The following is a 27,484-nucleotide window of genomic DNA, read 5'->3' on the forward strand; positions in this document are numbered from 1 at the left end:
CAGGTCCGTAAAGCATACCTGGAGAAGGGAAAGGCCCAGAAAAAAATGTTTGAGACAAATCTATGTTACATAAAATAAGGGGGAAAATGACAGAAGTCTATGCAATTACAACGTTAATTAATAATCCAGAAAAGCTGCAGAGTAAAGTTATATCGAAAAAAAAAATGAACTTCAGAATGGTGGACAGGGAAGAAGAAGGGTAGGCTTATATAATAAAGCTTATCCCTGCACCAATTTTTTTTTAAAGACTTTTGTGAACCTAGAGAAAACATTTGACAGATATGTGATGCGTAAGGTGTTTATAATGTAAGAGTAGGCCTAATTGGTGAGAAAAAATTAATTTTCACGATGAATGAAAAGTAAGAAAAAATATAGAATATTGGCTACTTCATACGTCTATATGGCAGACGCATCCAACATTTGACAGAAGCGTTCGAGAACGTTAGAGGACATTTGACTAATTTTGAGAACAATATTCGATAGTAACGTACGCGACCCGTCAAAACACGGCTAAATATTTATATAGCTATGCTCACACATGAACACATACAGATTCAACCCATCCCTCCTACCAGAGGGACGAGGAGAGACCGAATAATTATACGTCTAGAAATGTTGCTAAGCGTGACCGGAAACACACGCACACACACTCATATATATATACACTTATATATATATTTATATATATATGTATATATATATATATATGTATATATATATATATATATATATATATATATATATATATATATATATATATATATATACCAGAGGGACGAGGAGAGACCAAGTAATTATGTCTAGAAATGTTGCTAAGCGTGACCGGAAACGCACGCACACACACTCATATATATATATATATATATATATATATATATACCAGAGGGACGAGGAGAGACCGAGTAATTATACATCTAGAAATGTTGCTAAGCATGACCGGAAATGCAAGCACACACACACACACACACACACATATATATATATATATATATATATATATATATATATATATATATATATATATATATACCCAGATACTTGTTCTCTATTATATAGAGCAGATCATTGAAAGTTTGACAAAAACTTTCCATTACATACATTCAACTGAATATCATAAACATCTTAAACAATTCACCTTTATCTTCTATGCAAGCTCTTACTTCCCCTATAATAGTAGAGCTCTTCCATACCGACACTTCCTACATCACATTTGTGGAATGATTGTAGGTCTGGAGGCTTTAAAAGGAATGTAGAGAGGTGATGAGTGTGGATGAAACAGTGTTAGTTGGTGACAGTGATGAGAAGCAGATGAGACCAGTGAAATCATTCTGAAGTGCTTGCATTATACGGAAAGAAATGTAATAGTGTATGCCAACTCAAGCAATGCTATGGTGATAAATGGAAATCAGAAAAATGGAGCCATGGATACTAGCATGGATTGCGGGAAGTCGCAATAATCCACTGATGAGTGTAGTTGTTAATAGAAGTAATAGATGATGGTAGGATAAGAGAAGCGTGAATTACATACTGGGTGTGCTTACAGGGCGTTCAAGTGAAGAGGAATGTCTAGAATAGTAAAAATTTTCATACATAAACGAGTTTTTTAAAAATTGTTAACAAATTTAGTATAAATGAAAAGACGAATCATTATATTTTGAAACAATGTTGAAAATAAGTTAGTGAAACGAGTGTTTTCTTTCAAATTTTTCGGAAAAAGGAATCAAGGGGACCTGGAAAAAAAGAGGCTTTTAAATGTTAGGGTCTTGGTATTCAGGAGGCAAAAGAGGGAATGCAAGATGTAAATGTGGCGAGGTTAGTCAAAACACTGTTGATAAACATCCAATTGTGTCATTGTGAACTGGCTGATGTAGTGAATCTTTTTTTTTAGGTTATTTTTACTCAGGAGACACTTATTATAAAATGCTTCTGATTGGTGGGATTCACACACACACACACACACACACACACACACACACACACACACACACACACACATATATATATATATATATATATATATATATATATATATATATATATATATATATATATATATATATATATCATTTTCTCCTACGCCTATTGACGTCAAGGGCCTCAGTTACATTTCATCAGTCGTCTCTATTTTGAGCTTTTAAATCAATACTTCTTCATTTATCATCTACTTCACGCTTCATATTCCTCAACCATGTAGGCCTGGGTCTTCCAACTCTTCTAGGGCCTTGTGGAGCCCAGTTGAAAGTTTGGTGAACAAATCTCTCTTGAGGAATGCGAAGAACATGCCAAACCATCTCCATCTACTCCTCTCCATGATCTCATCCACATATGCCACTTGAGTAATCTCTCTTATAGTTTCATTTCTAATTCTGTTCAGCCATTTAATTCCCAATATTCTACTGAGGGCTTTGTTCTCAAATCTACAAAATCTGTTATATATTGTTTCATTGTCATACTACGACTTGTGTCCAAAAAGTAATACCGATCTCACTAAACTGATATATATAGCCTGATTTTTATATGTAATTTCAGGCGATTTGATTTCCAAATTTTACCTAACATAGCCATTGTTTGATTTGCCATTTTTCAATCTTTCATTAAACTCAAATTCTAAAGATCCTCTATTAGCAATCATAGTACCTAAATGAATTTATTTGAATGAATCCACCTGGTTAATTCCTTTTCTTTCCAATGATATTTCATCTTCTATTGCATATTCCGTTCTCTGTATTTCTTCTATTTATCTTCAGCCCAACTTCATGTGATATTTCATGCTTTCTGGTAAGCAAGCTTTGTAAGTCTAAAGGCATTTTGCTAATAAGAACAGCATCTTCAGCATACTCTAAGTCCGTTAATTTCCTGTTACCAACCCAGTCCAATCCTTCTTCGCCCTCCCCAACTGTTCTATGCATTACAAAATCCATGAGGCGGATAAACAACATAGGTGACAACACATTCCCTTGGAGTACTCCACTGTTCACTGGAAATTCATTTGATAGGATTATATTAACATTAACTTTGCACTTACTATGCCCATATACAGACTTTTTCATAGTCCGCAGATGCTATCAAAAGTGGATTTTTAAATTCTACATATTACTATACAACATGTCTTAAAATGAAAATTTGGTCAGTACAACTTCTACCTTTTCTAACCCTGCTTGTCCATCTCAGCTTTACATAAATATTTCTCTCTAGTCTCTTCAGATTGAGCATACTATATATTTTCATGACCACTGACGAAAGTGTGATTTCTCTGTAATTATTGCAATCATTCAGATCTCCTTTTTTTACTTTTCCACCAACACTCCTAGCTCCCATTCATCAGGTTTTGTCTCTTCGTGCCATATTCTATCAAATAATCTTGTAAGCATTCTGGGAGTCCCTTCATTTTCGGTCAAAATCATCTTAGCAGTTATTCCAAGAGTCCTCCTTCTCTCTTTATAAATGGCTATGTGATCTATTTGATTTTTGTAATTCTCATATGGCGAAGTCCATGTACATTTGTGAATGTCCTTGTGGTGGAAGAGAGTACCTCCAATAACAAGATTGTTTGTTGAACAAAAACTTATGAAATGTGCTCCATTTTCATTTGCAACTTCGCTAAGACCCTCAACACTCATCACATTCTCTATACCTTGATTACTCCTTCCAACTTCAGCATATATATATATATATATATATATATATATATATATATATATATATATATATATATATATATATTAACCTTCACTGGACCACACAGTATCTGTGGTGAAATTTCACCGGTTTACCAAATCAGCCCGATGTACTGGGCGGATCGCAAGGCCTTGAAGAGGCAATACTCCCCAAAACCCATCAGGAGATAACTAAAATACAGCTATAAAATTTACAATTTCATTACAAAGATAAACTCTAATACAAGACAAACATCCTTAAGCATTCACAAGAATTAACGAAAAAACAAGGCTGACTCTTTGTAATGTAACACGTGCCCTTCAAGCACAAAGTCCACACCGGACTCATTAACAAACTGAAAATAGTGCCAATCCGAATTCAATGCACAACGAATCACACACCAAATATCCCTATTCTTATTTAACTAAGGATTCAAATCCCCAATCACAAGGATCTCTACGTTAAACTGCGATATAAAAACTAAACGTCTTGCACACAAACTTATACTACAACCAACCTGGTACACGAGGTAGAGAGGAGAGAACAATTAAAATAAGGACTTACTTCGACTGAGGACGTCGGATCAAAGAGGCAGAGCTGGTCTCTGCACCCCCCGACGTCACCTTGTTCCCGCATTTTTTCTGAACCTAAATTTCTAGATGGGATTTTTTCATCATGTTACAATAAAATGACACTAAATTTCTTAATCATAAATTACAAATGGTCGATTTCTTTAGCCTCAGCGCCTCCCCTACCAGGCGGTTGCTCTTTTTGGTTCTAAAACATTCTCGTCTTGAACCACATTCATTCGCCCGCGAGTTCTCTCAACCCTCCCTCCAATTTGACGTAACGTAGGTGGAGTTAAATGGCGGGAATTTCGAGTGATCAGTTCGAAATTCCCGACATCCTCCACGCCCCAAAATAAAGGAGCGATGAAACGTCGGTCAATTGGACAAGGCTGGACTCGGGGTGGGGGGAGTGACTTACTCCAAGACTCTGCTAGGCTCGCTGCGTAGCGCTCTGCAACGACTCGAACAGAGCACACATAATGTACAACACACAGCAATGTTACCCCGGGGCAATAAACTCTAACAGGTGTACACAAAATAATAATCCAAAATGTACCCATACAACAGCTCAAATTAGGCAATGGGCCTAGCAATTGAAATGTACTCGTGTATAATACATATAAGGAATCAAATGGAATGGCAATTAGGCAATGGGCCTAAGACAAATCAGCTTGGCAAAAAAAAAAAAAAAAACAGCAGAAATTAGCAGTAATGTACACATACATGTTACAGACAATTCAAATGGCAAAGCAAGTAGGCAATGGGCCTAAAACAAATCAAGAAATAGCAATGGAAATGCATACATAACAGTTCAAATGTAAAAGCAATTTAGTCAATAGGCCTAGAAATCAGTTATCATACACATATATACGAACAGAAAGAAAAAATGCATTCACATACAGAATATAATTATGAAAAATTGGAAAAGCAATTAGGCAATGGGCCTAAAATATTCAATTTCAGCATATGTGTATTCAACAGCGGAAAAATGTATTCATACACAGAATCAAGGCAACCTGCCCTCTACATTAATCAAATCACTTTTTACACTGCCACATGTGGGCTACCACCTTAGGGGAACAAGAGGGAGGGGCCTGGCTCTGTACAACGCTCGTTTCGTAAGTACGAGAGACTATCCCGTCCCCGTTCCCCACACCTACGCACTTCCAATCTCCGTGGATTCATGCCACTTACAAACTTTCTCACTTCACCCTCCCTACCTACCAGGGAGACACTCCCTCTCTCACTTACTGTTTTGCAGCTACATTTCATAGACTGTCACCCTTTAGCAGACGATCCATCATTTCTCGTTGCTTCGCAGCCGCCCTTCTCAGTGGGCGTGCAGAACGTTTTTTAACGTTCGTCTGCTTCGATTCCTTTTCACCTTCACTGTTCGCACTGAACGTATTGTTCTCGTCATGAGTGTCACTGTCGAAGGTCTCGGTGGCCAGTTGTTGGGATGTCGCAGCCGGAGCCATTTCCTGGTTGTCCCCAGACGTCTCCACGATCCATGGCATTCCGTCTGTCGAATTGTACACACTCTCTTTTCTATCGTCATCTCCGTCTCCATCATCCTCCACAGAGGGGGTAATTTCCAGGGGAACCAGATGGCTAACAGCTCGCTGTGACTCGACTCCCTCAAACAACACTTTGGCCGAACGCACGACGCCGTCGTCGTCCGGATACGTTTCTACAACACGTCCAAGGGGTCACGTAGCTCTTCTTTGATGTTCTTGTCTTACCAACACGATGTCTCCAGGGTGCAGCTTGGAGAGTTCCCCGGACTGACAGTCGTGTCGGGCTCTCAGGGCACTCAAATATTCCTTTCTCCACCTCTCGCGGAACGCCTTCAAAGAGTCTGTTAGTTTCAAATAACGATCACGTAGCCTCCGGGAGGTGAAGGTCGTTTTGAGGTGCTTGTCCGGTAAGAGCGGTGCCATGAGGAGGACTGGGTGTCCTCTTAACAAATGGGAAGGGGTGAGGACTTCATCCTCGCATCCGTCGCCGCTGTATATAAGCGGGCGATTATTCACTACGGCTTCTGCTTCTTTCACCAGTGTCAATACGTGGGCGTTTGGTAGATACTTTTGGCCGAGGGCTATCTGGAGGGTTCGCTTCGTCACCCCTATCAGCCGCTCGAAGAGTCCACCCTTCCAAGGTGCTCTGGGAGTCTGAAACCTCCATTGTATTCCCGTTCTCCTCAGGAACTGCTGGACTTCATCCTCTTCGTAGAGTCCCTGCAGGAGGTGGCTGGCGGTTTTGAACGTCTGGTGATTATCAGAGGTGATGAATTAGGGGGGCGCCATGCGTTGCGCAGAATCGCCTTAAAGCCAAGACGAATTCTTCTGCTTCAAAGGAGGGACAGAAGTCGAGATACACGGCCCTACTGGCCATGCATGTTACTATCAGGATGTACCCTGGCTGCGTTTCAGTTTGTATGGCTGCTGTGTGGTCCACTCCAACTGCTGTAAAGGGTTTCTCGAGGGTTGTTATTTCCTTCGGTAGGGGGGGTGGTTGGTGGTGGCTGTTTCGACGAAGACTGGAAGGCGTGCCAACAATCCATACATTCCTTTACCACCCGCTTGGCAATAGAACGTAGACCCGCCGCCCAACATTTCTGTCGAAAGATACCCATTAGAGTATTTACACCACAATGTAAATGCAAACGGTGTAAATATTTCAAATAAACCCTAACTAAACGCCCTTTGGCTGGCAAGAGAATTAACTGATTAATTGCTTCTAACTTGGACACTCGTCATCTAGTACAAATGAGTCTATCTTTCATCACTAAATTCAACTGTCTTACTAAATTGACAACTTCAAGAGGGGGTCTGACTCCGCCCTCCAAGTATGCATAAACTGAAGGCAAATAATGTTTCTGCTCTACCAGAACAACAATACTGAACGGATTCCGTTCTATTTTTGCAAACTTTAAAATTAGTCTGACTACTCTCAACAAGAATTGGAACCCTATTTCCCCTTTCAGGATGTCCCAAATCTCGCCTGGGAGGGTAGGACACATCTCCTCCCTTAACTCTTGTACCGCCGCTACTACGTGAGTTTGATGTAGCGGATCTTCCTCGGTGCAAGGAACAGGCTTTCCCGTGGTCCTGAGGAATTCTGGACCGTTCCTCCACAGGGAGTTAACTTGCAATTGTCGAGTCGTTGCACCTCTGGATAGGATATCGGCAGGGTTCTGATGACTAGGGACATGGTTCAGACTGAAGCTACAAACCTGCTGAATAAAAACAATCTCCGCCACTCTGTTAGAAACAAACACATTTTTATGAGACCTGGCCTCGGGAGATGCTACCCATGCCAACGTTACCTTGCTGTCAGTCCACATTACTATTTCTCGTGGCTCGATCAGTTCCTTGAGAGTTCTTGCTAATCTGCTGCCTAACAACAAGGCCAGCAGCTCTAGCTTGGGGATCGTCAGTTTGCTCATCCCTTTTGGAGTGATCCTCATTTTGCTTGTAATCAAACTTACCCGTTTGCAATCGTCCCTGGTATATGCCACTGCTCCATATGCCTTACTGCTGGCATCGGTGAACACATGTAGTTCTAAACCCTATTTGCCTATCGATCTTTGAAAGGTGATGTCGCTCACCGCTTTCAAATCATTCAACAATTCACTTGCCTCTTTAGCCTTTTCTTCTCCTAACACGTCATCCCAACCTACATTATCCTCCCATAGTGGTTGGAGGAAAAGTTTTCCCTTTACAAATAATGGGCTTATCAAACCTATCGGATCGTAAATTGAGACTAACAGGGAAAGTACCCTACGCTTCGTAGGCACCCATCCCTCCCCCAACTCACAGATCTTCTTACTTTCTTTCACACACAATCTGTCCACGTCCCGGGCCCATCGCAGCCCGAGCACGTTCACACTCACAGGCTCACTCCACTGTCTCTCGCTATCGAAGGCCAAGTGATTGCTTGCCCACCCTTCCAAGGGTATACCCGCCCCTTTTAAGATGTTATTAACAGAGTCATGCTCTTGCCTCATATGTTCTAAATCCTCAAATGTGGCCAGATAGTTATCGACATAAAAAGATTTTACTAAATCTGGCCGGCCTTCCTGTTTAAAATGACAATTTAATATCTGTTGTAGCAAAAATGGACTAGCTGTGATGCCGAACACCAAGACTCTAAAGGCAAAGGTAAGCGCTCGACCAGCTGCCTCGCGCCACAGAAATCATGTGTATTTGGCATCACGAGGATCTAACAAAACACGATGGAATGCTTTACTTATGTCGGCTAACATGGCATATCGGTTCAACCTAAACTTTATGATTAAACTATATGCTAACTCTACCAAATTGGGCCCAGGTAAGAGACATTCATTCAATGACTTACAACCCTTTGACTTTGCCGAGGCATTGAACACGATTCTAAGGGGGGTGGTACGGCTGTCTTTCCTGACTCCAAAGTGCGGCATGTAATAACCTTCCACTATGGGATCTTTCACCTCAGATATAAAACCTGCTTCGATATATTTGTCTATCACTCCCTGATATTGTTCAAAATATTTCCTATCCTTTCTGAATTTGGTCTGCAACGACTCTATCTGCGCCACAGCGTTACGATAATTTGTTTCTGGCCTAGCATCCGACCCGAATGGTAGGCTAACCTGATATCCCTCAGGTTTCTTCACAGCGCTTTGCGATACCTTTCGCATGGCCTCGGCCTCGCGAACAGATTATTGCTCAGATGGGGCGATGCCAACACGGTCTAAACGCCACCACTCGTCTACATCACACAGATATGGCTCGTTCGTGATTCTGCACACTCTCAACGTTCTCACCTGCTCAATCCTCTCCCCTTGCAGTAGCCACTGCGGCTCCTTCCCATATGGCGACATGCCATCATGCGTCAGGAAGAGATTGATCCCATCTCTGCAACGCATCGTCTTCTAGCATTCTCACAATAAAGTCTATTGCCTCAAGAAACTCGTCCAACGTATAGTCACATTTTCTCAAATGCTCGACCACTTTGCGGTAGAGCTTTCCCTCTGACAATTTTTGATTGATGAGGCTCATGACCATGCCCTGGCCTATGTCATTGGTACTCAGTCTTTTGATTTGTTCAATTATGATGGTCAACTCAAAACGGAACCTTTTGAGTTCTACTGGGTTTAGTGACGGCACAAAGATGTTGGCTAATTTGCGGTGCAGAATCACGAGTGTCTGGTCCACGTTGCCATATTGCTTATCTAAAAGATCTAATGCTACACTATAGTTCGCGGCGGTTACACTTAGAGATCTGATGATTCTAAGTGGCTCTTTGCCCAACGTCCCCAATAAATAAGTGAATTTAGACACTTCGTCTAAATCCGCTCTTCGATCCACGTGGATCGTGAAGAGCTCACGGTACGATGCGTACTCTTGCACTTCCCCTTCAAACGAGGGGAGAGGCAGCGGCTTCAACCTGGGGAGGGCAACATTCCCCGTTGAAGTGCTTTTCATTTTGTCTATCCTATTATACAGTAGGGTAGAAGCGCGTGTAGCTTCACCTAACGTGTGCCTGATTCGGGCTTCAATACTAGACTCTAGTTTCACACACTGGCTTTTGTATAGGTCTCTTAGCTGTAGGACCTCTACCTGCAACTCCGTTACCAAATTTTGGTAAACGGACTCAGAGTAGGTCTCTAATAGCGCTCTTTGCGTTTCGCTAAGTAAGTCGTTTATTAGGCCCATCGACGCCTTGATGTGCATGATCGTGGCCACCGCCATCTTAATTAACTTTATTTTACGTTTGGGGGGGGGGGGGGGGATTGGCAAGGCAAGGAAAGAAAAGTAATTTTACGTTGAGAAGGGACTCAAAAAACTGACCCACGTGGTCGATCGCACATCGGGACGTGAGGACCTTAATTGTTCGTCTCTCTCTCTCTCTCAAAAGCTCATATTTTATTTTAGTCCTGTCCAGCTCTGGGAAGCACTTGCGATCCGGTTCGAAGGACCAAATGTGGTGAAATTTCACCGGTTTACCAAATCAGCCCGATGTACTGGGCGGATCGCAAGGCCTTGAAGAGGCAATACTCCAAAAAACCCATCAGGAGATAACTAAAATACAGCTATAAAATTTACAATTTTATTACAAAAATAAACTCTAATACAAGACAAACATCCTTAAGCATTCACAAGAATTAACGAAAAAACAAGGCTGACTCTTTGTAATGTAACACGTGCTCTTCAAGCACAAAGTCCACACCGGACTCATTAACAAACTGAAAATAGTGCCAATCCGAATTCAATGCACAACGAATCACACACCAAATATCCCTATTCTTATTTAACTAAGGATTCAGATCCCCAATCACAAGGATCTGTACGTTAAACTGCGATATAAAAACTAAACGTCTTGCACACAAACTTATACTACAACCAACCTGGTACACGAGGTAGAGAGGAGAGAACAATTAAAATAAAGACTTACTTCGACTGAGGACGTCGGATCAAAGAGGCAGAGCTGGTCTCTGCACCCCCCGACGTCACCTTGTTCCCGCATTTTTTCTGAACCTAAATTCCTAGATGGGATTTTTTCATCATGTTACAATAAAATGACACTAAATTTCTTAATCATAAATTACAAATGGTCGATTTCTTTAGCCTCAGCGCCTCCCCTACCAGGCGGTTGCTCTTTTTGGTTCTAAAACATTCTCGTCTTGAACCACATTCATTCGCCCGCGAGTTCTCTCAACCCTCCCTCCAATTTGACGTAACGTAGATGGAGTTAAATGGCGGGAATTTCGAGTGATCAGTTCGAAATTCCCGACAGTATCCCTCAACAATAACAAGTTATGTGGTCTTGGATAAAATGCAATATTATAATCATATGATAGGTAACTTAGCATACTGATTTTCACTGACATGATACCAAGGGTAAGAAATCCCAGAAAGAATTTTCTGATTTTTTTTAAGTTTATATTTTTTTCAGATCGAGAAAGCATCTAGAAAAATAATGAGTAAGGAATTAAAAAGAAAAAGAAAAATGCAGTAAATAAGTTTAGTTTGTAATAATGTGGCAACCATAGACAATAGTAGCATTTCAGTATATATATATATATATATATATATATATATATATATATATATATATATATATATATATATATATATATATATATATATATTCTTACGAAGCTGGACTAGTATAGAGTAAATATTTTATTCAAGTATTTCATTTGCGTATTTAAGAGGTATATAGCCAGCTCGTAAGGAGAGTTCCTCTTATGTACGTTTAAGTAAAGGTATGTAAAATATATAAGACTTTCATCATTCATTTCACTGTATTTATCATTCAAGTCAGTGTATGTAAATTTACATTATTTTTAAGAATTAATTTTTCATTTCACATATTTTATTATGAAGTCTTATGTAATCTCGTCTAGGTATGCTGTACGAACCATACGAGGTATGAATACGAGAGATTACACAATTCTTATATTTTCCACGTGGTTCGAAAGTACATGAAATTTCTCAAAATAGATTTACTCTTTTTTTAATGTTTCGGGGGTTAGGTGGGTGGAGTTAGCTGAGAGAGGGTTGCCTTGCAAGCATGGTTACTTCCCCTGTTTGATTTACCTAGTTGGTAACTTTGGCACCATAAGCACTGGCCCCCAAGCTTCCAGACCCCCTGACCTATAAGGATCTAGAATAAGTAAGTCCATATATTTACCCCTGGGAATGCATAAGCATCAGAAGAGATTCAGCCTATTCCTTTGAAAGAGCCAACGTCTTCTCTCCTCTCAAGTGCATCAAGTGTGTGCCCTCTCAAATGTGATTAACGATTTCTTCCAGCATATATCGTGTGTAGTGTGTTCAAACGTTGACGAATCCATTGAATATTTCAAGTGTATTGTGTTAATATAAGTATATACTTGTTTAACATAAATTTTTGTAACTGGCCGTGTGAGAATTAGGCTAAACAGTGAAGTGTTTTTATTTTGGCTTATCTGTATGGAAATCTTGTGTGAGCCAAAAGATGTAAGTTTAACAGCTACATTTATCTAAATTTCATTAAGTGTTTAATCATTAAAGTGTTAACTATCTCCATTAATTGTCAAAATTGAATAATTTTATAAATAAATTTATTTTTAGTGAAACAAGTGATTGTATAAAAACAAGAATAGTGCCAACGTTATCCCTGCGTGTCGTAAGAGGCAACTAAAAGGGACGGGACGAGGGGGCTTGGAACCTCCTCTCCTGTATCTACATCCTGTGAGACATCGACAAAGAGATGGAGCTGGGGGGAGAGTGACTGCTCCCCGCACTCTAGTTTTGGGGTGTTTGAATGTGCGTGGATGTAGTACGATAGAGAGTAAAAGATGTGAAATTGGAAGTATGTTTAGGAATAGAAGGATGGATGTATTAGCCTTGTGTGAGACGAAGATAAAAGGAAAGGGTGAAGTGATGTTTGGTGAAATGTCTGGTAGAGTGTCTGGGATTGAAAGGGGAAGAGCGAGAGAGGGTGTGGCTTTATTGCTGAGTGAATGGATGACAGGTAAAGTAGTGGAATGGTAGGAGATATCATCTAGGTTAATGTGGGTAACGGTTAGGTTGGGTAGGGAATGTTGGGCGTTTGTCAGTGCGTATGGGCCAGGTAGTGAGAAAAGTGAAGAAGAGCGGAATGAGTTCTGGAATGAATTAACTAGGTGTGTAGAAGGACTGGGTAGAAGGAATTATGTAGTTGTCATGGGTGACTTAAATGCTAGAGTGGGCGCTGGAGAGGTAGAAGGTGTCATTGGGAAGTATGGCGTACCAGGTGAAAATGAGAATGGTGAGAGACTGGTAGATATGTGTGTTGAGCAAGAGATGGTGATAAGTAATAGATTTTTCAAAAAGAAAGATAAAAATAAGTATACATGGGTAAGAGTGGCAAATGGAAGAGTAGTAGAAAGGGCATTAATGGATTATGTGTTGATAACTAAAAGAATGTTTGGAAGATTGAAAGACGTGCACGTGTTTAGGGGTATGGCTAACGGTATGTCTGATCATTTTTTGGTGGAAGGAAAATTAGTTGTAGCAAAAGAATGGGGGAATAGAGTAGGTGGATGTAAAAGGGAGGTAGTGAGGGTTGAAGAGCTAATAAAACCGGGGGTAAAAAGTAAATATCAGGAAAGGTTGAAAATGATATATTACGAAGGGAAAGTAAGAGAAACTGGCAATTTAGAGGAGGAGTGGAAGTTAGTAAAAGAAAATTTTGTTGGGATTGCAAGTGATGTGTGTGGAAAGAAGGTTGTTAGGGGCAGCATGAGGAAGGGCAGTGAATGGTGGAATGAAGGAGTGAAGGTAAAAGTGGAAGAGAAAAAGAGGGCTTTTGAAGAATGGCTGCAGAGTAATAGTATAGAGAAGTATGAAAAATATAGAGAAAAATGTGGAAGTAAAGCGCAAGGTACGTGAGGCAAAGAGGGCAGCTGACCTGAGGTGGGGTCAGGGATTAGGTCATTCATATGAAGAGAATAAGAAGTTTTGGAAAGAAGTGAAGAGAGTAAGGAAGGCTGGCGCAAGAATTGAAGAGACAGTGAAAGATGGAAATGGAAGGTTGTTAAAAGGAGAGGAGGCAAGGAAAAGGTGGGCGGAATATTTTGAAAGTTTACTGAATGTTGAGGATAATAGGGAGGCAGATATAATTGCTGTTGCAGGTGTTGAGGTGCCAGTGATGGGAGATGAGAATGAGAGAGAGATTACAATAGATGAAGTGAGGAGAGCACTAGATGAAACGAGAGTAGGAAAAGCATCTGGTATGGATGGTGTGAGAGCTGAGATGTTGAAGGAGGGGGGTGTGACTGTACTTGAATGGTTGGTGATATTGTTTAATATGTGTTTTGTGTTGTCAATGGTACCAGTAGATTGGGTTTGTGCATGTATTGTACCACTATATAAGGGTAAGGGAGATGTGCATGAGTGTTGTAATTCAAGAGGTATTAGTTTGTTAAGCGTAGTTGGAAAAGTGTATGGTAGAGTATTGATTAATAGGATCAAGGATAAAACAGAGAATGCAATCTTAGAAATACAGGGTGGTTTTAGAAGAGGTAGGGGTTGTATGAATCAGATTTTTACAGTTAGGCAGATATGCGAGAAATATTTAGCAAAAGGTAAGGAGGTGTATGTTGCGTTTATGGATCTGGAGAAAGCGTATGATAGAGTTGATAGGGAAGCAATGTGGAATGTGATGAGGTTATATGGAGTTAGTGGAAGGTTGTTGCAAGCAGTGAAAAGTTTCTACAAAGGTAGTAAAGCATGTGTTAGGATAGGAAATGAAGTGAGTGATTGGTTTCCGGTGAGAGTGGGGGTGAGACAGGGATGTGTGATGTCGCTGGGGTTGTTTAACTTGTATGTTGATGGAGTGGTGAGAGAGGTGAATGCTCGAGTGCTTGGACGAGGATTAAAACTGGTAGACGAGAATGACCATGAATGGGAGGTAAATCAGTTGTTGTTTGCGGATGATACTGTACTGGTTGCAGACACAAAAGAGAAGCTTGGACGATTAGTGACAGAATTTGGAAGAGTGTGTGAGAGAAGGAAGTTGAGAGTTAATGTGGGTAAGAGTAAGGTTATGAGATGTACGAGAAGGGAAGGTGGTGCAAGGTTGAATGTCTTGTTGAATGGAGAGTTACTTGAGGAGGTGGATCAGTTTAAGTACTTGGGGTCTGTTGTTGCATCAAATGGTGGAGTGGAAGCAGATGTACGTCAGAGAGTGAATGAAGGTTGCAAAGTGTTGGGGGCAGTTAAGGGAGTAGAAAAAAATAGAGGGTTGGGCATGAATGTAAAGAGAGATCTATATGAGAAAGTGATTGTACCAACTGTGATGTATGGATCGGAGTTGTGGGGAATGAAAGTGATGGAGAGACAGAAATTGAATGTGTTTGAGATGGTGTATCTCGAGTAGATAGGGTTAGGAACGAAGTGGTGAGAGTGAGAACGGGTGTAAGAAATGAGTTAGCAGCTAGAGTGGATATGAATGTGTTGAGGTGGTTTGGCCATGTTGAGAGAATGGAAAATGGATGTCTGCTAAAGAAGGTGATGAATGCAAGAGTTGATGGGAGAAGTACTAGAGGAAGGCCAAGGTTTGGGTGGATGGATGGAGTGAAGGAAGCTCTGGGTGATAGGAGGATAGATGTGAGCGAGGCAAGAGAGCGTGCTAGAAATAGGAATGAATGGCGAGCGATTGTGACGCAGTTCCGGTAGGCCCTGCTGCTGCCTCTGATGCCTTAGATGACCGCGGAGGTAGCAGCAGTAGGGGATTCAGCATTATGAAGCTTCATCTGTGGTGGATAATGTGGGAGGGTGGGCTGTGACACCCTAGCAGTACCAGCTGAACTCGGTTGAGTCCCTTGTTAGGCTGGGAGGAACGTAGAGAGTAGAGGTTCCCTTTTTGTTTTTGTTTCTTTGTTGATGTCGGCTACCCCCTAAAATTGGGGGAAGTGCCATGGTATATGTATTCTAAGGTTTTGTTCAGATTTCATATTTAGAGTAATTTAATTTTGGTGTTAATTTCTTTACAATATTGTTGTAACTTTTTATATGATATATTTATTTTTTTTAAAGTGTGTATTATTTTGATTACCAATATTCCTTAACAGTGCTTGCTCGTAATCCCTTACCAAGAACGAAGTAAGAGGTTGTTTTGAATACTTTAGTTCAAGTAAAGTAATTACCCAGTTTTGTTTTGAGTGCATGTAAGAGACCTTTGGATATTCAATGTTTTTATATGTTGGCGTCTGGGAGTTATGTAATAATCTCAGAGGTCAGGTATAAATTTTCATGTATAGCAGACTTATGTAATATAATCAGGTGAGTTCAGAGCTCGGGAGTTTATGTAAATTGCCCGCCGTAATAATAATAATAATAATATATATATATATATATATATATATATATATATGTATATATATATATATATATATATATATATATATATATATATATATATATATATATATATATATATATATATATATATTCCCTGTCACATCCAGGGGGAGAGGGAGTACAGAGAGGTACACTGGGAAACTACATTCTCCCACAAATTGCCGAACCAGTGGGTTGTTGTTTAGAAAGGGGGAAGGGGGTAAGAAGGGTTGATTCTAGTGAGTATGTGTATGCATGTTCGTGTCTAAATTTGACGTCATTTTGACGACTCGGATACATAAGCATACAATTACAAAGTAGACATATATGATATGATTCGATTGAATCAAATTAAATAAACAAGCACGAATGATATGCATATGCTAAACGAAATATCTATATTAAATAATTTCTAGTATTTTATGAGGACATCCCCAACCTCCCTTGATTCAGTCCTTGCAAAATTGGAATAGAAGAAAGGGAACTGAGAAGTCAAGTGATATAAATATAGGTGCGAAAGAAAGAGAAAAATAAAATAGAATAACCAGTGGATTTAAATAATAGTAAGTGCAGAGAAAATATGAATAAAAGCATGTTAAAATTAAAACAATGCAAATGTAGAGTGTCTGAAATGTATACAATTTTGGGTCGATGGAGTGGATGTTTTTAATATTTTTTTGTATAAGGAAGATAAAAGATGAACAAATACTGATTGATGTGTCGTGCAATACATTTATAAGTGTGAACTACCTAACAAGTAAATGGGCCGTTGTAATTTATAATTACAGATATTATAGAGTAACTATGCCAAAGAAATATGATCTCAGAGTAGATATTTAAAAGTGACCTCAGGTCCATCAGCCTTTTGTTTACGTTTGTGTGTCACCTTTCAGTCCGCTGGAGCTAGCGAGAGTATTCTACATTTCTAGTCTACACGTAACTGGTAATTTCATGTGTTTTATACAAATCTAATGCTATAATTTTTTTTTTTTGCCCTCCGGGAGTTCCTGCGTTTTTGGGCCCTTCTCAAATTAAAATTTCTTATCCTACGTTTATTTAGTCAGCCACAAAGGGTACTTTGGCTAAGTTAGGCTTTAAAGTCTATGTTTATTTATAAGTTAGGCCAACCATTCATTCGAAGACTTGTTAATTCTGATAATTTTTACGTGATTCTGCCTAGTTTATTTTTTTACTGCTACACGCACTTTTTGAGAGGTAGCTAATAGGTCTATTTCAGTAGAGATATATCCTACCCCAACCTTCCTTAACCTATTGTAGGCGGTTGGGTTACCGGACTGCAGGCTCCTGGCTGTACATCCCAACCCTAACAGGCCCAAAGCAAAATCTATTCATAATGTAGGAGGTTGGGGGATAGTTAAAAAACTAGTAGAAACATCTAGACTTCACTTCCTCTACCCTACATACCCTATCCTACCCCATCCTACCCCACACCAATATTATGCTAAGTTCTATCTTCATCTTTACCCCTGCCCTGGGTAGCTCTGCATGTTTTAGAATAATTGGTATTTGTTTACAAGACCACGCTCTCCATGTACTGCCAAATTATGCAAAGCAATTGTTTTCCTCTATTATCTTTTCATAATTTAAAACAATTTGCCACATGGGAAACAAGTTAAGATATAAAAAAATCGAGCCTTTGTATATCAGTGGCCAGTTCCTCGTGTTGATTAAAAATGGACATCAACTAACCTAACCTACAAGCCGTGTCCTTACCTGCATACCTAACGGGGGGGCGGCTAACGCCCCCTTGCGACCACCCTTACACCACTTCCGTATTCCAAGTTAGCCATAATAATACATACAAGTGGCTGCTATCATACATACACCCCTAAAAAACACCCCTAAAAACTAGCCGGGTTTCCTCACTAAGCGACCTAGAACTGACATTGTCAACGTAGTTGATTGCTAGCTCGCCGAACGCTGATTGCTAGCTCGCCGATTGCTAGCTTGCCCATTACTGATTTCTAGCTTGCCGATCGCCAATTTCTAGCTTGCCGATCGCCAATTTCTAGCTCGTCTTTCTCCGATCGTCGACCTCCAGTCTCGCTGATCGTTGATTCCGTGCCAATCATCAGCTTGCTGATAGCCAGCTCACCAATTGCCGATTTCTAGCTCACCGATCGCCAGCTCACTAATTGCCGATATCTAGCTCGCCGATCGCCAACTCACCAATTGTCGAGCCATTATGCTGTTCTTCTACTACCTGATTATCGATTGTCAGCAGCTCGCCATTGCCAGCTTGCTGTTTGCAAGCTCAAAGATCGCTGTTCGCTACGCCGATCGCCTCCTCGCGGGTCGCCAGATCTTCGATTCGCCAACTTGCCAATTGCTGATTTAGACCTAATGGCTAGACTATCTCCAGCTTCTTGCCAATCGCATCGATCAGCGATCGGTGGCTTGGCTTTCGCCGTTCTTGACAGGCGACAGCTCTCAGTTCGTCAACTTGACGTTCGCTTACTCGGCATTCGCTTACTCGGCGTTCGCTTACTCGGCGTTCGCTTACTCGGCGTTCGCTTACTCGGCATTCGCTTATTTGGCGTTCGCTGTTCACCAGCTCGTGCTCGTCACTAAGCCAGCCCTAGATCATCTTCACTCCACGCTACTCCCACATAGATTTCAAGGAGCTGCTCCAGGGAGTCTCCGGAGAGTGCTCTCATCTGGACGACATAAATTGTCCTTTCACCTCTCTCTTTAGTTCATGCTACTTTGGTAGTCCTCCCACGTAGAGTAGAAGGACTTTAACGCAGTTTTACCTTCTGGGAACCTAACCCAGCTCTCTCCATCAATGACTGGGATAATGAACGACGGTTACCCATGGCATTTAATATACCCCTCGTGTTACCCGACCTTCACCCGTACCTACGTACTATGCGCTGTCTCGTCGTTCACCAGCTTCATGGTGCTCGGCAGACCCTCTCTCCTCACCATCTGCTTACTGACAAATTCCGGTTCGTGGCTCGCCAGCTGGTTCCAGCCATCCAGTTGATCTTTCATTACCGACACGTCTGCAGGCTGCTGCTCGTCAATTGTCGACGGTGGTTCGTTTGCGATCCTCTAGCGGTTTACCGCTCTCCTAAGGGTCACAGACTTCCCCGGGTCACCAATCTTCAGCGTGCCGATCACCTACTCGCTGATCTCTGACCCACCGATCTCCGACTCGCTGATTGCCAACCCGCCGATCGTTAGCAGCCCTCCACTTGCCGGCTCGTCAGCAGTCATTATATGCTTGACAGTCGCTTTCTGATCGTTCACCAATGACTCGCCGCTCTCCAAGGGCAGAAAGCAAACGTCACCAGCCTCACGCTGCTCGTTGTTCGCCAACTTGTCGATCGCTTAGACGATCGTCAAACGACTGACAGTCCCCATCAGCAGCTCGCCGACAGACAGCAACGCGTTACCTCGCTGTCACAGTACAGTGACCCCAGGAACCAGCCAGCAATCATCGGCAACGTTATCCAGAACGACACCACTCTAATGAACGGTGAAGTTCACAGGAAGAGAAGCTTTCTAAGCTTCTCCTCTTTGAGCTTCCGAGCTCCTTCGAGATAGATGCAAGTCTTCTCCCCATCGTTGTCCTTCGCCTTGTTCTCCTCCCCGCAAACGCAGATCAGCGCTGCAGCTTTCCTCAAGAGCTTCTTCAATAGCAGATAAGACTTCCTTGCGGAGGCCCTCTTCGTCATTCCCTTCAGGGGAACTTTCCGATAATGCAGCTACAGTATTGTTACGGATCCTTGGTTGGGCTGTCATAAATGTCTTCGTGACAGGTCCCACCTGCTCGTCTGTCAGAAACTCCACGTAGAGTTGAAGGAGTTTAACGCAGTTTTCCTTCTGGGAAGCTAACCCAGCGCTTTCCATTGACGACTTGGGTAATGTATGAGTTACCCATGGCTTGTAATACCCATCCTGGTTCTTGACGTCCACCCGTACATATGTACTCTCCGGTGTCTCGTCGTTCGCCAGCCTCACGGCGCTCGACAGACCATCTCTCCTTGCCATATGTTCGCCGACGAACTACGGTTCGGGGCTCGCCAGCTGGTTCCAACCATCCAGTTGATCATCTATCAGTGACACGTCTACAGGCTGCTGCTCGTCGTTCATCGATGGTGGTTTGTTCTTGATCATCAGTGCGCCGAGTAAGTCTCATCCAGTGTCATTCTAACCCCTGTCAGGACGTCGCAGGAAAGGTCAAGTGTCATCGTACCTGCTCCTCATCCTCTTGCTGCTCCTGCTCCTCAGCCAGCAGGCCAGGTGGTAGTTTTGCATAGGGAAGAGTCCCTATTCAATTCATTCCGGGCCTTGTCCATTGAGGAAGTCCCTCAGGAACTCATGGTAGCCCAAAACCTGTGAAAGGTACGATCCTTCCTCCTGCGGGTGACAAACATAAGGATGTTCTACCGAAACTATCTGTGCTAGACCTACTTCCTTCCGAGGAAAGAGTCTAAGGACTCTAAACACTGCGGAAATCCTCTTCAAGAATTACGAGACCTGAAGAGGGTGTCAGGCAGTCTTCATCCGGCCACTTCAACGACGACCACGGCCCACCCCGAGATGACTTCTCGTGGGTAGAAGACAACTCCTTTGCTGGTACAGTAGTCCTATGTCAAAAACTTCCGCAGGTTCGACAGACCACATCAGTCTCCGTCGAATCCAACCTCTTCAGGAACAGCCAGATCCAAGGTCCTTCAGTACCAGGTATCTTCCTTTCATCTTGTTCTCTACAAGATCTGAGTAAGAGACTGTCCTAATATGGAGGTTGCAAGATGGGAATCTAATCCAGGGAGTCAGCCTCCTCAGTTCTTCCCCAAATTGATTTCTCTCTCCAGATGCATCAAAGAAAAGGGGGGGGGGGGTGGATGCAGTTTCACTTGGCCTGTGGGCTGTGGTCAGAGCCCGACCGGGAACCCCCCCCCCCCCCCCCCCCCCCGAGAGGATTTCGGTTTGAGTTTCTGCTCATTTCTTGTAAGCCTGATGTCGACCTTTAACTTGAGCTAGAACTTGGGGATGGGAGAAAGAGAGTACGGCCAAGAGGATCGTCTCTAGGTGCTGGAACTCTCCTTTCTATGGTAGGGAGAATCACCAACTATGGTAGCAGATGTTGATCATGTCTTTCTTGTCTGTGGAAAAGACTTCCTTCTTCCTTTGGTCTCCCCTTCCGGGGCTCTTTTAGCGAAGAGAGGGATTCATCCACTCCCCTGCCGAGGGAATAGATCCTCCACCAGCCACTATGCAGTAATCCTCCTGTCCTGCTTGCTAGAAGGATCACTGACAACGGCAGCAAACTGTGGCCACCCTTCCCATCCATGAGAGAATCTTCCTTTTCCTGGTTGGTCTCCGCCAATGGCCTTCAGAGCAGGCCTCGTCTTCAACAATCTTGTCTCTTGTCCTGAAAGGTCCTACGGGAACTGGATTCACCCATTCCTCTCCTTTGATCTTTGGGAACAGGCTATCAGATTCATCTCGCCAACAAGACTCGTCTTGCCCAGCAGACTCGTCCCATCAGCAAGATTCGTCTTGCCCAGCAGACTCTTCAAGCCTAGTCGGCTTATCTGCAACTCCCGACAGAGATCCTGAGAGAACCCCTTGGCGACTCTAAACACCCACATGTGAACATCTTCCACAAAGCAGTATCTTCACTACAACCTCACGCCTGGAGACTATCTAACTCCTCCTCTCTCAGGGAGTCCTTCCCGTAACATGTTTCAAAGAGAATGTGTGGATACGTGGATAGATCTTTGGCTTTGGCCAATCCAGGCTAAGTAGACTGCAAGTTGGTATTATATTATTATTATTATTATTACTATCCAAGCTACAACCCTAGTTGGAAAAGCAAGATGCTATAAGCCCAGGGGCTCCAACAGGGAAAAATAGCCCAGTGAGGAAAGGAAATAAGGAAATAAATAAATGATACTACTATGCCAGCATTAGGGGTGTTCCTCGGTTACCCTCGGGTGGAAAGCTTCTCTTAATCTCACCTAGGAAAGGCACCACTAGTCCTTGAGCCTCACCTTCAGACCGGAAGAAATGAACCTTTCTCCACGTCAGCATTGCCCCTCATAAGGAATTTCGAGCTGACTGACCCTCAGTCAGAAAGGAGACCTGGTTTCACGACCCCAGCAGCAGATGTCTTCTGACCTTGATGACAGGTCTCCCCGTTCGTGTTGGCTTCTGCCAAGAGAGTCGGCGAACCCTGTGGGACACCCTTAACATCTCTCATTCATGACGATGGACCAAGTAATGCTGGACTCTCTCTCTCTCTCTCTCTCTCTCCTCTCTCTCTCTCTCTCTCTCTCTCTGGCTAAAGTTACTCCCAAATGAGGGTTTATATGTCTATAACTTTGAATCCTTGTTATGTTTATTGGTCTTTTAAGCACTTGGTGCAAGCAGTTTTAATATGCCCTGTAACTGACTACTGTATTAGTTTTTGTGCTGAATGTTTTTTGTCCTAAAAGTCGTGTGTTTTTAATGAACCATAAATCAACAGATCTCATTGGACATATAAAGTTGTGTGAAATACTTGTCATGTGCATTACTTGCTTATATCTGCTAACAACAACAACAACAACAATTTTTAAAAATATTTTTGACATATTAAAGGGGTCGTACATGTAATGATAGGCATTCAGTATTGGAAGTAATGGATATAATGTCGTACATTTAAAGATAGGCATTCAGTATTAGAAGTAATGGATATAAGGCCATGAAAAGTCAGAAAAAATTGTTTACTATTTACATTATTTATTTCAGATCGCATCAAAATGGATCGATCACTGATGAGAGAAAAGGAGGCCTTTATGAGGCGGGCCATTGCTAATCCGTCGTAAGTATAATTCCACCCCTAATAACTATTGAATTGATAATAAAGTTTCCTTTGGAGTTCTTGAGATGCTCTGTAAATGTTTTTCTATTTTCAGTAGTTTTAACATGAAACCCATCAGTTTATATGGGTCTGTCTTTATTGCTCACACTTCAAAAGAAAACACACATAAGAACGAACACCAATTTTTACTGGATGATCATGCTTCTGGAAAGTCCAGAATTCCTGTGTGTCTTTATGTTAAAACATTTATACCTGGCAAGAGACAAGAGATATAATGTTGCTGTGTCCACAACTAAATCTAAACTTAATGCATGTCGAGTTGACAGTTTTGCCCCAAGTTAGGTGTCTCTAGGAAATTGGAGTATGACATAGGCAAAATGTCCTAGCATATAGGGGAAAGGTAAGAATGGTGTTGAGAAAAAATGTTAAATTTCTTAATTTATGATGTCATGTAACATGCTTTCAGTGTTATGTTTAATTTATCTTTGTTCTGACGTGAATACAAACTCTCATTCCATACATAGAAGATATCAGCTCAATCTGGAACATTGCTATAGAAACTTTTAACAAGGTGTCAACATCTTGTCCGGTTGTTACCAGTGGGTAGTGTGGAAGCACCGCCCCCCTGCTCACTCAAAATAAACCCACTTTGATTTCAGTTATGGTTGAGAGCAGACATTCTCTTCTTTGCTCCTGGAACTGCTTTGCCTAAAAAACTTGAGTTCTTTTTTCTGCAGGTGTGAGCAGTGTGTTAACCTTTAAGGCTGCTGATATAAGGGTTTGTCATTGCATAGTGGAGCAACACGTTCATTTCCGTAATGGAGACGGATCTTCACCGGCTTTGTCCTTTGTGCAAAGAACACTCTTGCATCAAAGCTTCTCCATGTGACGAGTGTCGGGAGTGGCCATCCTCCTAGTGGGAGCTGTATTGCAGGAGGAAGAAGTCTAAAAGGGATTCATTGGCTTTGGGGTCTTTCTCGATGTCAAAGAAATCCTGACTTATTCTTCCCTCTTCTGGTACCCGGCCCTCTGCCGTTTCTCGTTCAGCCTCCTCCAACTGTTGATTGAGTAAGAACAGTGGCCGGTTACTTCTGGGACACCCCTTGAGCTAGGAAGATCTTCCCACCTCCCTCAGTGATGCAGGGAAACCTTCGTCCCCTGGGTCACTTCCCCTCTAGAGCCAATAGGAGGGAGTCTCTCCTGCTCGGTTTCTTGCTCCTTAGACATTCGTCCTCTCCAGTAGATCCTCTTCCATCAGCGAATGTATGGGGTAGTGCTCAGGCTAGCGTTGCTCTAGCTCACTAACCACAAGCAAGGACAGGCTCCTGGCGTAGCGCTAAGGTGAGTGTTCCCCTGGCACATTTAGCCCTCAGGGTGAGTTTGTGCTTTGGAGAAACTTGCCCATCCTCATCCTTTTGAGACTGCCTATCCTTCAGGGATTTGGGCAGATGCTCTCGAAAGCGTGAGAGTTTGTCTTCACTTTGGAGTCCATCTCCCCAGGTAGCTCAGAAGTGCTAGTGCTACTTGTCGCTTGCGAGTACTAGCTCTTCAGAGCTCTTGGATGATCTCTCTGCCATCATCCACCGGACCTGCTTTTCACGAGAACCGTTGAATCTCCAGCACAGTGCGTGCTCACCAGGTATGAGTTAAAAGCACACCATGTCATCTACTCGCGCACCAAGCTCGCCGACCTGTTCCTCGTGCATGTTCTCTACCCCCTTAAGCTGACCTGACTTGCTGAGGTAGAGTGAGCAAAACAACCGTGAGCTCGTGCCCTTACTACCCACTCCCCGATTTGGATCGCGCTTGCCCATAATTGGTTGACTAGTCTCGCCAAAAAGGTAGCCTGCGTCACCCAGGTTTGTGCTTCTGTAGCACTTGCTCTTATTCAGTTTTCGCAGCCCACTCGCTTTCCTACAGCAGTCTCCATGAAGTCGTTTCTGTTACAGATCTTTTAGAGTGTCCTCTGTTACCATATCTTTAACCCTTTTACCCCCAAAGGACGTACTGGTACGTTTCACAAAAGCCATCCCTTTACCCCCATGGACGTACCGGTACGTCCTTGCAAAAAAATGCTATAAGATTTTTTTTTTCATGTTTTTGATAAGTTTTTGAAAAAATTCAGGCATTTTCCAAGAGAATGAGACCAACCTGACCTCTCTATGACAAAAATTAAGGCTGTTAGAGCAATTTAAAAAAAATATACTGCAAAATGTGCTGGGAAAAAATAGCTCCCTGGGGGTTAAGGGTTGGAAATTTCCAAATAGCCTGGGGGTTAAAGGGTTAAGAGATCCTGCAATGTTTTTCAACCTGTTTCTTTTGATCTCCGTAAATCCCACCCTTAACCTGACTCTTAAGGCTCGCTCATTGGCTCATGACTGGGCTCGGTTACAAGACTCCTGGGAACATGGGAGGCCTGTCATGCTTCTGCTGAAGGACTTGACTGGAAAGGCTCTTTTCTCAGAGTTCCCCCTGTAGGAGTCCTAGATTAGTAAAGTATTGCACCACGCATGAATATTTTACTGCTTGGATTTGTTTCGGATAGTAGGCGTAGGTGGTGGTGGTGGTGGTGATGATGAGTGTTTAATAAACACTATATCGCATGTTCAGACCAACACTTAAAGCTCTTGATGTTCTGAAATTGCATTTGTTCCGTAACTGGATTACAAACATATGCTGTTTATATGGGTACTACTTTCGGCAAATCTAAAGGATGAGGTATTAAAAAATTGGCAATGGTTATCCACCTATCCTGCTAGTTAACGGTAGTGACTACCCCTCTCGCTTACACACCAGTGATTATACTTCACTTTGGTTTTGGCTTGGACGATGAACGGTTGCTACCGCACTTCATCCAATCCTTTTGGACTGCCTTTAGTCTTTTTGTGCTTTCCCTTACAGATTGTGTTTGTGTGTGTGAGTGCCCTTGCTTATCAGTCATGCGCACCTGCCCTGGTCCCGAGGGCTACTCCTGCGGTTCCTTTATGTCATCCAAGAATATTGATCCTCACCGTCTGTGTCTGACTTATCGGGGGCAGCGTTGTACGGAAGATTGTAAGTGTATCGAGTGTTGGGAGTAGTCTGCCTCCCATTGGGAAAAGTTTGAGCACTGGTGGAAGAAGTCTAGAAGGGATTCTTCTCTTTCAAAGGTTTCTTCCTCTCCCCAACTTTTCCCCAAAGCTTCTACTTGAGCAAAGCGGTTTCCTCCGGGGATCAATCGAGTAGTAACGTAGGCCCTTTAACTCCTGGTCAACCCCGGTCCTCGAGAGACGGTGTCGCCTCCCTTAGCGAGGTGGCCCCGCCTCTCCCCCTAGTAGAGACCTTGCCTCTTTCTCCTTTGTCTCAGGTGTGGCCATCTCTGGGTTTACCCGGTTTGCCTTCCAAGGAGGTGTTGCATGGACCTCTTTAGCAAGGTACGGGATTGCAGGTGGGTCTGTTGTCTTTGGATAAGATGGTTGTTTCTGAGGCTATGTCCGTTGCCCTGCCTGTGGATTCCACTCCTGCCTCTTCCTGTGCTTCATCAGCCGGCGCCGAGGACTGCGCTTCCCCTCCTGAGGCTTCGGGGTAGGAACAAAGTCCAAGGCATATCTCTCCAGCGAGTGATCACCTCCCTCGTTTGTCAGGGAGACCACTCACAGAGACCCCTCTTTGGAGGCCTTCTGCTGACCTGACTGCTGCCCTGCCTGACCCTGTGGAGGTTCGTCGTCGTGGTTGCCAAACTCGCCCACCTCTTCGCCTCAGTCACGCTTCTTTACCTTCGGTGAAATCTCGACCGTTTGGATTGTCGGCTTCCTCTTCGGAGGATCCTCCTTGTTCGTCTGATTCTCTTTCTTCGACCGCGCCACTGGCCTCTCCTGCTCGTCAAAAAATACTGATTCGTGTCTGGCTGACGAGGTTTCATTTGCGATCCTCTCCTAATGGTGATTGCCCTGCTGTAGATTGTCAGTCGGCTGCTCGCTGTTTTCCGACTCGTCGATCTCCTAGACACCGTTCTCTTGTAGTGGCTTACATCAATAAGCAAGACTGTACTTTTTCGCAGCCCCTATCCCATCTTGCAGTAGAAGTACTGAGATAGGCGGAAGTCCATTCGGTAATGCTATTAGCTCGCTTCATTCCTGGCAAGAGGATTGTGCTCGTGGACAACCTGAGCAGAGTGACTCAGATAGTGAGTTGCGAATGGTCTTTGGATCATTAATAGCCAACAAAGTCCTGACTTGTGGGATTCTCTGACTGCAGATCTGTTCGCAACGGCCCTGAAGTTCAGGCTCCTGTTGTACTGCTCCCCAGTCCCGGACCCCAAGACTCTGGCAGTAAGTATTCCAGCTACGGTGGGATAAAGACGTTTACGCATTTCCCCCCGTTCTTCCTGATGAGAAAGGTACTCAACAAAACCAGAACATAAGTCAATCTCTCAATAACCCTCATAGCTCCGCTATGGCATCACGCAGAATGATTCCCAGATCTTCTGCAACTCTTCATGGAGCTTCCGAAAGAACTTCCTCCACAACACAATCTACTCAGACAACCAAATGCCAACATCTTCCACAAAGCAGTAGCTTCGCTTC

At 42.8% G+C, this 27,484-nt stretch overlaps 1 protein-coding gene across 2 annotated transcripts in view; it reads left to right on the forward strand.

The window, feature by feature from the left end:
- The first annotated feature begins 16,621 nt into the window (after positions 1–16,621).
- The window catches only part of TfIIEbeta (transcription factor IIEbeta), a 67,757-nt gene continuing 56,894 nt past the window's right edge, over positions 16,622–27,484 (forward strand). The window contains exons 1-2 of one of the 2 annotated variants that reach the window (XM_068374851.1): positions 16,622–16,644; positions 22,847–22,919. In XM_068374851.1, the coding sequence (XP_068230952.1) occupies positions 22,858–22,919 (62 nt within the window). In that variant the 5' untranslated portion in view covers positions 16,622–16,644; positions 22,847–22,857. Of the gene's footprint in view, positions 16,645–16,877; positions 17,025–22,846; positions 22,920–27,484 lie in introns of those variants that run through there. The other variant, XM_068374845.1, reaches the window with a different exon arrangement.

Source organism: Palaemon carinicauda, chromosome 1, assembly GCF_036898095.1.
Source record: "Palaemon carinicauda isolate YSFRI2023 chromosome 1, ASM3689809v2, whole genome shotgun sequence".
Lineage (NCBI taxonomy): Eukaryota > Metazoa > Arthropoda > Malacostraca > Decapoda > Palaemonidae > Palaemon > Palaemon carinicauda.